Genomic DNA, 12,375 nt, shown 5'->3' with positions numbered 1-12,375 from the left:
GGCTTGCAGCCGCTGTATTTCTGCATTTATTTGCACGACCGAAGGGATGAACAACAATCAGTGGAGTAAGCACCGGTACCTTTCTATGCTGTTCCCAGTTGGTTGATGGTCAGAGTCAGGGTTCGCCATCCATGTACTGTTCTGATCAGAAGTCCGGATATTTGCAAAATATGTTATGGAGAGAAAGGAATGCTCTCATTTTCTTTAGAAGACGACCATTATCATTAGTGAGCAGCAGGGAACAATGTACTTGGCGCACGGCATCTTCGAATGGGGATGCTCGAAATATTGTTCTAGCTACTTGCTTTCCATTCTCCTGCTGCAGTCCTCCCTCCGTCCTAAAGCAAATCAACATTTTAGTTTTTAAATATAATGTTAGGCTCTTCGACGTCTTCGTCTTATTTAAAAAAATTATGATTAATAATTTTATTTTTTATTAGATGATAAAACATAAATAGTACTTTATGTGTGACTGATTTTTTTAAAAAATTTCTTGATTTTTTTTCAAATAAGATAGATGGTCAAATGCTCGATAAAAAACCGGAAAGTTAGTTTTTTTGGGTACAGAGGGAGTAGATAAGTACTAGAATGAATTACTACAGTGAGATTGACTTATAAGTACATGAACAACAGTGTGACGTTACCATTTGGGAGACAATATTTTTGTATTATAATATATAGTATTTTCTCCGTATTTTAATATTAACACTTTTTGACATAAATTTTAACCATTTGTCTTACTTAAAAAACTTACATAATATTATTATTTATTATGATTGGATTTATTATTAAATTTACTTTAGTTATAATTTACGTTTTATATATTTTCACAAAATTTTGAACATATATGTCAAAAAATCAATGGCTTATATATTAAAATACTTTATAAGATACATACATATATATATTTATATATATGTAAATATATATACTACCTCAATTTCATATTGTAAGACTTTCTAACCTTATTTAAATTTATTTATGGATGAATATATATAATTTATATATGTGTCTAGATTTATTAGCATCCATACATCCATATAGAAAGTAAACAGAGAAAGTATGTGTGTTCCTAGTATGTTTAAATTAAATATTTTAAATTTATTTATGACTAAAGTTTTAAAGTTTGATATTAACCTTAATTAAAAATAACATGTGTCTTGAACACAGACGGTGAGAGTTGGAACCCACTAGAGCTCAAGTGCAGGCTGCACGTCTCTGCGTGCCAACATTTTGGAGGCCTGGAGGGCCAGGAGCTCGCAGGTGATGTCAGTGACGGTGTCACGCCGTCACGCCTACGACTCGCCCCGCCACGTGCACGCGAGCCTTTCCACTTCTGGCGGCATCTATTAATTCCACCCTCGCCCGGCGCCTCCTCTCTAAATTAAGACTCTTTTGAGTGACAGAGTGAGGGTTTAGGCTCAGTTCATTCCTCTCGTCAGATAGCCTCCCGATTCCACAGATCGCGTGGAAGGGGAGAGAGAGAGAGAGAGATGGGCAGGCAGCCGTGCTGCGAGAAGGTTGGCCTGAAGAAGGGGCCATGGACGGCGGAGGAGGACCAGAAGCTGGTCGCCTTCCTCCTCTCCAATGGCCACTGCTGCTGGAGGCTCGTCCCCAAGCTCGCAGGTGCAGCGCATGGCCGCATGGCCATGTCACTAGTGGTTCCAAAATGCAGTTTCTTTTCTTCCTCCTCGATCGAGATCGTCCTGCAATGGGGGAGTGACATGCATGCGCGACTGTGCTCCTCTCGATCACTCGCAGGGCTTCTCAGGTGCGGGAAGAGCTGCCGGCTGAGGTGGACGAACTACCTGCGGCCCGACCTCAAGAGGGGCCTGCTTTCCGAAGAGGAGGAGAAGCTTGTCATTGACCTCCACGAGCAGCTCGGCAACAGGTAAATGCCTCCAAAACCAGATGCTACTGTCGTATGTATATGCATGCATGCCAAGCTAGCTCCGAAATTTTTCATGGTGTCTTTTTGCGTCACGTGCAGATGGTCCAAGATAGCGGCACGGCTCCCCGGGAGGACGGACAACGAGATCAAGAACCACTGGAACACCCACATCAAGAAGAAACTCAGGAAGATGGGCATTGATCCCGTCACTCACCGGCCGGCCGTTTCTCTCGCTCAGCCTGATGGCCCTGATCCCCTGAAACAGCAGCGGCAGCAAGAACCGTCCGTCTCCGGCGCCGGTGCCGACGACAAGGAGGAGGAGGAGGAGGCGGCGACGAGCGCCCAGCCACCACAGGTTGTCGATTCCTCTGCTTCCTCTGCCTCTGCCGTGTCGCCGTCCTGCTCCTCTTCCGCCTCGGCCTCCGCCGCGACGCCCGGCGCGGACGTGGACGTGGACTGGCCCGATCTCTTCGAGGTGGATGGCATCATGGACATCGACTGGGCTGGCTTCTTGTCCGCCAGCGGCGACGACGGAGGGTGCAGCGCCGTCGGCACCGATATGTTGTTCGACCATTACTCTGACGTTGGCTTTGATCAGCAAGTGTGGATGTGATCCTGACAGGAGTTTACTACGTGAATAGCATTGGATTTGCCGTGAGTCTGAATCTCCCACTCATGTTTGGTTTGCTGGATCGAATTCTTCCACGACACCAAGCATGCATAGCTGTTGCCTTGTTGATAATGAAGAGCAGAAATGGCTTGTGTGTGTTTCTTTTTTGAAAAAAATGTAGAATTTGTGAAGTAGTTGAGGTTCACTCTCCATGGTGCGGGATCAATCCGTCCTTATGAGCAAATATCAAACCCTTGGCCCAAAAAATATTTTTTTCCTATTGTGAGTAAGTTTTGTTAGTAGCATGGTTTATTGAGTTGCATAAACCGACCATTTAAACTCAAAATCTTAAGCTAATAAGGAAACGAAAACAATTCACTTCATATTCCAATCAACATGGTTGAATATTGTATTTTTTTTTTGCTCCAAAAAAAATACTGGATCTGTTAAAAGGATGCATTCTACCATAGCACAAAGCCTGGAGCAATAGCTCACCAGATTTATTCCCAGTCTAATAAAGTCCCATTTCAGTGGAGTAGTATTCAGAAATCAGAGCATACCATGATCTAAAGTTCTGAACTGTGCGTGGACCAATCAAGCTATAGAAAGGCTACACTACACAAAAGCATGGGCCTGAAAGTTCTGCATTTTGGTGAGGTTTAGATGAGAATAAAACCCTTCCCTCCCCCTTATGTCGTACTCCCTCCGTCCCACGATAAGTCAATTTTTTAGGTTCCCGTGTCCAGCGTTTGACCATCCGTTTTATTTGAAAAAAAATTTAAATTTTTTTAAATAGTTACACGTAAAATACTATTTATGATTTAGCATCTAATAAAAATAAAATTGTTAATCATAATTTTTTTAAAATAAAATGAAGAGTAAAAAAATATAAGAAAAAGATGAAGGGAGTGGTGTCTACTGCCCATAAGCAGGCATTCAACGTTAGCGTGCGATTTGACACTCCGGACGATCAAGGCTATGAGAGTGAGAGTATCGTGCACACTTGTCAGTGTGGAACCAAGGCTATGAGATTGAGAGTATCGTGCACACTTGTCAGTGTGGAACCAAGAGTGGATTGGATTAATTATGATGGAAAATTGGCAAGCGTGTGTGTTGACTAATGAGGATCAGGTCATGAAATTTGTGCCCGTAAAACGATGGATCGGATTGTTGTGTGCAGGTACTTAGGGTCAATCTTGGTCAATGACAGACTGGGATCAAACTCAGGGGGAGTTATGATCTAGCACAGTCGAGAGCGTCGGGTGACAAGTTGGGACACGGGCGCGTACACAAAAACGAACATCATGCGGAAACGTCGGATATTCGCGAAGAAATTTAGAAGAGGAAGAGGTGCACGCATGCATACATCGTTGCATGGCTGATGTGCATGGGAAGTTGACCGGGTCAACCTGCACACTTGCATGGCAGTGAGGACCGGCTAGCTAGCTAGGGAGTACGTGCTGTGTGTATGCGTCCATGCATGCAGCTACGCACAGGCGAGCGGCTCGACTGATGAGCTCTCAGTCCATCGATCAGCGGAAGCACGCGAGCGGCTCGGTTGATGCGCGCTCGAAGCAGCGGGCTCGGTCACTGGTGTGCGGGGTCAGGCCGCGGAAGCACAAGCGCATGCGGCTCGGCTAGGCGGATGGCAAGCAACAGCACGCGCGGCTCGGTAGCTGACGAGCGGACCCAGGTTGCGGCAAGAGGCGCGCGCGCACTCGTTTCGTGGGCAGGAGGTTGCCTGCACATGCCACGCGGCGCACTTCCGTTCGTCGCCTGGAGGAAGCCGAATCGGCAAGCGACGCGTGGCTGAGCTCGTCCTCGCGTCTGGCCGTCCCGTGCTCGCGTTGGAGGCAGGATTTTCTGTGGTATCCGGATCGGCTGCGACAGATCAGAAAAAAGACACGTGGCTCATTCTGAAGCCTTGATCTTGCATCCAATGGCCGTAAAGACTTGGAGTAGCCGCCAAGTTTCAGGGGTATTATGGTTATTTTGCAATGGAGGATTAGCCCTATAAATAGGGGAGGAATGGTTGCTTGAGTAAGCAACTTGGTGATGGAATGAAAAATGTTTTCGAGAATGGTTTATTACTCTAGCTTGTGTTGGCTAGATGTGACAATAACTCTCATGAATTGTCTTTGTTAAGCTTGTGAACCAAGCTTTGTAAACTTCAAAAATGAAATTAAAAGTTTACTTGTGAAATGAAATTTTATTTACCGCATTTCAATTTTACGTTTTCCGTATTTAAATTCCTGTCGATATTTCCTGCTCTGTTTTATTTTTCACCGAGATATCTTTTTCGGAGTTTTACAATCGAATTAGAATTTTGTTTTTTTAGGATAGGTACACTTTGGCTATATTCATCTCCTCTGTAGCCTAATCCGATCTCACAATCAGCCACGAAAAAACGAAGCTTTGTACCGTCTACGTACATGCGCCGTCGCCGTGGTGTCAACCGCCACTCGGTGGTGCTGTCCGGCAGGCAGGCCGGCCGGTAGGTGCCTGGTCGCCGGGGCCGTTGGGGCCAGGATGCCTTGCCGTGAACTTTTTGGGTGGTCCTCGCCCTGGTGGTGCCGATGGATGCCGGCGCCGTGATCGACTGAGGCGATGGTACGTGCCCACGGCGGCGAGAAATCGAGGAGGGCTCCCTCTCTCTCTCTCGGAGAGCTACGCTCGTGCCGTCCCATCTACCTGACGACCCCTCGCAGTCTGCAGTGCACCACGATGTCACTGCATGCCGATGGCGGCAGCTGCGCCCCCTCCGCGTGACATCAGCATGGCGTGGCGCTTTCGTCATCTGTTCGTTGTTCACGTTACGCTAGGTACAATAGTAGGCCGATAGGCGATAGTGTACCTGACTAATGGCGATGACGCGTTAGCATCAGAAAATTATGTACTGCCTCCTCCCTCCTCCGTACTATAATAATTTTATTTTTCGTTTTTTCATATCTAACGTTTAACTATTCATCTTATTTAAAAATTTTGTAAAAAACCAAAACAAAATTAGTCACGTATAAAGTACTATTCATATTTTATCATCTAGCACTAATAAAAATATTAATCGCAAAAAAAAATTTAAATAAGACGAATTGTCAAACGTTGGACACGGAAAAACGAAAAATAAAATTATTATGGGACGGAGATAGTACTGTGTATATGAATAATGAATTCAATTTATTAGATACTACATTCATTTCAAAATATAAATATTTCTACATTATTTACTATATACTAAAAAAATGTTAAAAACTTCCCTTTTAGTCGCTTAGTTAATTTTTGAATTTTAGTTCGTTAGATTTAATTTCTAGGCATACGGTTGACTCTAGAATTATCGAAATTATTAATAAAATAGTAATCAATGGATAAATGTTTAATGCTATGCTACAAACTTTGAATCCAATAAATATTTATAATTTGGGACTGAATGAGTACAATAGTCAATATACTCCTTTTGTTTTATATTATATGTCGTTTGATTTTTTTTCTCAACCAAACTTCTTTAAGTTTGATTAAATTTATAAAAAAAATATTAGTATGCTCTACACCAGACAAACATATTATAAAAATATTTAATATTAGATTTAACAAAACTAATTTAATATTTTAAATGTTGCTAACTTTTACTACAAACTTTATCAAACTTAACAAAGTTTGACAAAAAAAGTCAAATGACTTATAATATAAAATGGAAGAAGTATATATATACTATGTACATGCATGTGTTGTTCTTTCTCTTCTACAAAACTTAATGGCTCATTTCACATGCACATGACTACGCGAGACCTTGACATCTCAATTCTCAGATATCGTGACCCTTGAAACTTCTGAACAGCCACGTACGGATACATATCTACGTGCATACATTATAGTCTTCGGTCCACCTCTTGAGCACAGCATGCCTGTAAAAGAGTAAAGAGTGTATAGGGCGCATATCACTGCAGCTGTTGATCATTCACATCTCAAGCGCTCGCTGGATCGCTGAAATCAGTGCAACGTTCTATGATCACGTACCAATCCCCGCAGTCACAGGCACACAGTGCCAATGATGAACGATGGATGCGGACAAATCATGATGCCTAAAAACGCAATAGAACACGATCGTCTCACGTCCACGCACGCTGTGCGTAGGCCTGGGCTAGCTGCAGCAGCGATCGCGTACCGGCCGGCCGGCGACGAGCGGCGGGCAGAGGCCCAGGTGGCTCGCCACGGCAACTTTTTCTGAGCAAAAGCGATTAGCGGCTGCAGCAGCAGCAGGTGGCATGTCCCAAATGCATAATGATGCGATAACATACTCGGATGGGATCTATAGCTTAGATCGATCAATCTATCGTGCCATTTGCCCCCACGTACGTAAGCTTTTACTACGAACTTTTCATCTCATGCTCTCTCTGTCTCAGGTCGTCTTACGAGAGGGAGATCGACGAACAAACAAACGGTCGTGGTCAGTGCGAGGGAATAAATTAAAGAAGCTTTTGGGGCTTTGAGTGAAGATAGGATGGATACAGAATACTATTACTACAGGTTTTGAGTGGAAGCATGCGCTGTTGCGGTTGGCTGCCCGCGGCCGGCCGGCCATCCCCGCCTGCCCCCAAAGCGGCTACCGTCTTCCGTGGGGCGGTGGCACGGCCGCCTTCGCCATGTTGCACGCGTGCTAATCTGCACGCACACATCAAATCCTGCAATTTACAGAATTTTCTGTACATCGTGCACTACAGTACTACAGATGTGTGCAAGTACTACAGTCTACATGATGAGCATGTGCAACATTTTCTTGATAGAAGTAATCTCAAACCCATCGCCGAATGCTGTGCGCTTGTCGATTAGTTTTCGTCAGAATGAATCCAGAGTTGGAAGGCCTCCAGCTAGCTAACCGTGATAAGGAAGCCACATAAAACCACACTACTACTGTGGTCGACGGAGGTGAGTGTGACACTGACACGATCTGCGAGTGACCGAGTTTGGTACGCGAATTATCAGCGTCAAAAGCGGCAGAGCTCTCGCCCTCTCGCTCGCTCGCGCGCGCGGCCGCGTGGAGCCTCGGGGCCTCGCGTCGCGCGACCACGGACGTGACAAGGGGATTATGATGATCTGTCGTCGCCATCGCGTGAATCCACAATAGATCGCCTTGCGTATTAATGGGCGACGAGGCGTAATCATGCTTGCATGGCCCTGCGCCATTTGGGTTTCTTCTTTTCTTTTTCTGGTTTTTTTTATTTGTTGAAGCGCGTAGCCACCGAGCCTTTTTATCCTTCGTGCGCATCGCGGTCCGAAGCAATGGCGCGTCGAGTAGGGCCGGGCTCCGGCAACGAGATCATAAGACTGCCATGGGATAAGTTTATCGGAAATACTATACTACGTTGCGACACAACGGCGACCCATTCTCTCCGCCCCCGAACACACACCGAGGCCGCACCGCTTGCACGTCACGGGCTTCGCCTGGAGCTGCTCCGCCGCGGCGCATGGGAGGTGCGCTCCCTCGACCTCCGCAAAACGGGATCATCCAGTATTTGATCCGATACCGATATCGTATCTGATACCTCGTTGGAATCATCTCGTTTCAAAATAGGATCTCGTAGGATAGCAGTCCTCTAATTATATGTTTGGTTAGAAGGTTTTGGTGGGTTGGGTTGGAGTCATACCTATTTTTACTGGTGTTTGGTTGAAGAATGAAGTGGGTTGGGTTGGGTCAAAAAGGAATATACTCTCAATATTCGGGTTGGCTTGGCCCATGAAAAAGGTGGCGGACCACTCCGTTCCACCTCCAGAGTCGAGTGCGAGAGAAGGTAACCCTATCTCTGTTCTTGTTCCCTTCACCGTATCGTGAGGAAAAAAGAAGGCGACGGCGGCGGCGGCGGCATCGCACTCAGCAGCAGCAAGGCGGCAACGCCGTGCGGCCGACGGGGCCAGCGGCGTCCAGGCCGTCCTCTCTTCTCTGCCCTCCGCTCTCTCGTACCCCCTTCCTCAGCATCTCACATCCGGCGGCGGCGACAGGAACGGAAGACTGTGGTGGCGGTGGGAGGAAGAAAAAATCGGTTCCCGGAGCATACTGCAGCGTCCTAGGGCCCTCCTCTCTCATCTGCTGCTTGCATCCTCTGTCAGCCTCCACAGCCAAGATAAGGAACCGTAGCACACTAGCAGTGTGTATGCTTTTTTATTTTGTTTCCAATGCCAGATCTGTGTGATTCAATTTGCATGAGATGAATGTACGTTGCTTTCAATAACATATGTTCAAGCACACTGCAATATTTTTTGTTTCATCAATTTTTACACGGTAGACAATATTACTATGTGATGTGGGCATGTATTTTATGATGAGATGATTTGCTTAAGAATGACATGGCAACCTGTTTATTTTTTCTTTAATTGTTGTATTGTAGATGGATAAGAGGACCAAGCTTTTATTTTTTGTTGCTGCTGCCAATCTTTTGTTGTCAATGATGGCCATGATGATTCGGTCTAGGAAAAGAAAGAGTTGTGCTAGGAGAGAAGGTGTTAAATATGGTCCAATGGTTGAAAGGGATAGGATGAGAATTGAGTATCTAGCCTCAAAAATCTGGAGGAACGATACCACCTGTGTGAATATGCTTAGACTTAGAAAAGATTCCTTTTTCGGTTTTGTAAGCTCTGAAATCGTCGGCTGCTTGAAGATACCATCCACATGTGTGTTGAGGAACAAGTAGCTATGTTTCTAAATACCGTAGGGCACAACCTTAGAAATAGATTAGTTGGCACTAATTTTGATAGGTCCGGAGAAACAGTTAGTCGTTATTTCAACAAGTGCTTCATGCTGTTGGTGAGCTGTGAGATGAACTAATCAAACCACTGTCATTGGACACCCCAACTAAAATTGCCGGGAACCCTAGGTGGGATCCTTACTTTAAGGTGTGAGATTCATCCATGTCTCATTTTCAATTTTATATTTGAACAATTCTCAATTGCCCCTAATCTTTTATGATGTTGAATATAAAATAGGATTGTATTGGAGCTATTGATGGCACACATATTAGAGCCTCTGTTCGGAAGAATATGGAGTCCTCTTTTCGTGGTAGGAAGACTCATGCCACCCAAAATGTTATGGCGGCGTTAGATTTTGATCTTCGATTCACTTATGTCTTGGCTGGTTGGGAGGGGACAGCACATGATGCTGTAGTTTTAAGAGATGCATTGGACCGTGAAAATGGCCTTGTTGTTCCTCAAGGTAATAGATTAATTTAGTTCATCAATTCTCCATCTCAATAGAAATGTGACCAACTTGTCCATCATATGACAGGAAAATTCTACCTAGTTGATGCTGGATATGGAGCCAAACCAGGATTCCTCCCCCCTTTTCGTGCTGTTCGGTACCACTTGAATGAGTGGGGGAATAACCATCATGGGAACTAATACATAGCTGTACTATTTGTATTCCTAGTCATTTGTGTGCTGAATTTTAGTTGCAAGGTCCATTTGTGTGGTGAATTTTATTTGTAAGGACATTTCTGTGCGATTTTTTTATTGTTGATGCACACCATGTGTGCTGAATTGTATCTTGTATGCAGCCCCTTGTGCTGAATTTTATTTGTATGAACACCTTGTGTGCTGATTTCTCTGACACCTTGTACGCTGAATATTATTTGCATGAAGACCATGTGTGCTTTTTTTATTTGTATGGATATCTGGGAAGGTATACTATGATAAACCACATTGCTGAATTTTTATTGTTGTATGAAATTTTTGCACTGATATATTATGATATGTAGGAAATGGATAGCAGCAATGGAAAAAGAGGAAGCACTCATGCTTCCTGGACATCAGCAATGTCCTCTTTCATGCTATCTCATCTAGCCAATCTTGTGGCTAGTGGCATTAGGACTTCATCAGGCTTCAAATAAGTCCACCTCAATGCATGTGCGAGGGCTCTCAACGAGATGTTCTACACTACTCTCACAGGTGATCAAATTAAGAATCATTTGAAGACATGGCAAAAATAGTTTGGCAAGATAAATAGGCTAAGGAAAGTGAGTGCTGCTGGTTGGGATGAAGAAAAATTCATTATTACCCTTGATGCTGAGCATTACAATGACTATATCAAGGTCTGCTTTATCTTGGTCTTTCAATTTTATATTGCAAATGCATGATTTTGTAAATTTTGTTTCAATGGTAGGATCACAAGTCTGATGCTGACTATTTTAACAAACCTCTTGTGCACCATGGTGAGATGCTTATAATATTTGGGAGTACAATGGCTACGGGAAAATTTACAAAGGACTCAAGTTCCGTTCTTGGCACTGAAGATGTTGAAACTGAAAATGAAGAGGTCAATTATGGTGCTGCCACTAATGATCCTGATGCTGAAACATCATGTGCAAGCAAGCCAAAGAAGGCGAAAACAACTGAAGGTGAAGATGATGGGCTGATTAGTGCATTCAGTAGCGTTGGTGACAAACTTGTTGCTGCTATAGTAAAGGCTTGTGAGCCTGACAATAAACTACCTGAAGGTTATTTGATACCCTGAAAAACCTTCCTGGTTTAGATGAAATCCACAGATCTTTGTACTATGCTCATTTGGTGGCCAACCCTCACATTGCTAGAGCTTTTGATGGACTTCCACTTGAAAACAAGTTGCATTGGGTTGGCATGTTCATTAGTGAGAAATTCCCTGGATCAATGTAGGGTTGTTGGACGTGTTGGGTAGTTACTTTACTATTATGAACCATGTTGCTTAGACGGTAAGGTTTCAACTTTTGCTACTATGAATTGTATTGCTTAAACTAAGGTGATAAACTTGCTATCATCTACAAAACTTCCATTTGCTATTGTGTGTAAGACTTTAATTTGACTTGAACTCCTTATTATGTATGGCTTGAACTTAATATGCATACAATGATGCAATGATTGATTTATGCTAACTATTGGTATTTTACTTTGGTTTTTGGTTGGCTATACGATATGAATGTATTTTATTTCCAAGTATAGTCATATGAATGTATTTTATTTCCAAGTATAGTCATATGAATATATTTTATTTTCAAATAATGTGGTCTTCATGTTCAATTTTTATTTTGCAATGTGTATGATATGTGAGAGGTAACCTTACCAATTAATATGAGGTAACTCTATCTAGGTAACCCATCTACCTCCCTCCAACCAAACAAGGGATAGAACCATTCCAACCCATCATATTCTTCAAACCAAACAAAAAAACTAGGTTCGTTCCATTCCTATAACCAAACAGAAACTAGGTTCATCCCATCCTAAAAAAACAGGAGAACCTAACCCATCCCACTTCATCCTCAACACATGCTAAGTTTATTTGTGATCCCTTAACTTGATAGTGAGTTTAATTTTCATCCCTAAACCACAATACTAGATACAACAGGCTTCTTAACGGTCAAAACCGGTACAGACGAGATCTCTCGATGACTTAAATGGTGGTTTTTGACTGACGTGGTACATACGTGGCTAGTTTGACTTGATTCTCATTTTACATGGCAGTGATGTGATACTGAAAGCAAAATATAAAAAATTAGAAATAAAAAAATGAGGCCCACATACTAGTTACACATAACATTAGGGCCCACCTATCAGTGGGTCCCACACTCATCTCTATCTTCATAGCGAGTCAACGTCGTCTTCTCTTTCCTCCCTAGGGCATCCTTGCCCCCACATATTTTGTTTTATTTTTTTTGTTAAATTTTACTTCATATGCCACGTACCAAGTCAAATTAGGCCACGTATGCTCCACGTCATCCAAACTATTTTGGGGTTGTTTTGCATTGGTTTTGACAATTAGGATGCGATATTTCGATTTGGAGAACAAAAATCGGACTCGTTGACAAGTCAAGGGACTTCATATGAACTTGTTTTAGGCTGCATCGCATCAATGTGGAAGAAA

General features: G+C 43.4%; 1 protein-coding gene and 1 pseudogene across 1 annotated transcript; both read left to right on the top strand.

Moving 5' to 3' along the window:
- Positions 1-1,418: 1,418 nt before the first annotated feature.
- LOC102712332 (transcription factor MYB20-like) lies at positions 1,419-2,768 on the top strand. The gene is made up of 3 exons (XM_006647785.2): positions 1,419-1,626; positions 1,762-1,891; positions 1,991-2,768. Exons 1-3 carry the CDS (start codon positions 1,494-1,496, stop codon positions 2,502-2,504), a joined length of 777 nt encoding a protein of 258 aa, XP_006647848.1. The 5' UTR covers positions 1,419-1,493; the 3' UTR covers positions 2,505-2,768.
- Positions 2,769-8,878: 6,110 nt separating this feature from the next.
- Positions 8,879-9,884, top strand: LOC102719746 (annotated as a pseudogene).
- The last annotated feature ends 2,491 nt before the right edge of the window (positions 9,885-12,375 follow it).

The sequence above is a fragment of the Oryza brachyantha genome, chromosome 2, assembly GCF_000231095.2.
Source record: "Oryza brachyantha chromosome 2, ObraRS2, whole genome shotgun sequence".
Lineage (NCBI taxonomy): Eukaryota > Viridiplantae > Streptophyta > Magnoliopsida > Poales > Poaceae > Oryza > Oryza brachyantha.
This window is presented reverse-complemented; position numbering and strand designations above follow the sequence as displayed.

What these genes read in the sequence shown, in the direction of transcription:
- LOC102712332 (XM_006647785.2), top strand. Translation starts at nt 1,494, where the DNA reads ATGGGCAGGCAGCCGTGCTGCGAGAAGGTTGGCCTGAAGAAGGGGCCA. An exon ending in GCTCGTCCCCAAGCTCGCAG is followed by an intron (nt 1,627 to 1,761) that starts GTGCAGCGCATG and finishes GATCACTCGCAG; the next exon opens with GGCTTCTCAGGTGCGGGAAG. An exon ending in CACGAGCAGCTCGGCAACAG is followed by an intron (nt 1,892 to 1,990) that starts GTAAATGCCTCC and finishes CGTCACGTGCAG; the next exon opens with ATGGTCCAAGATAGCGGCAC.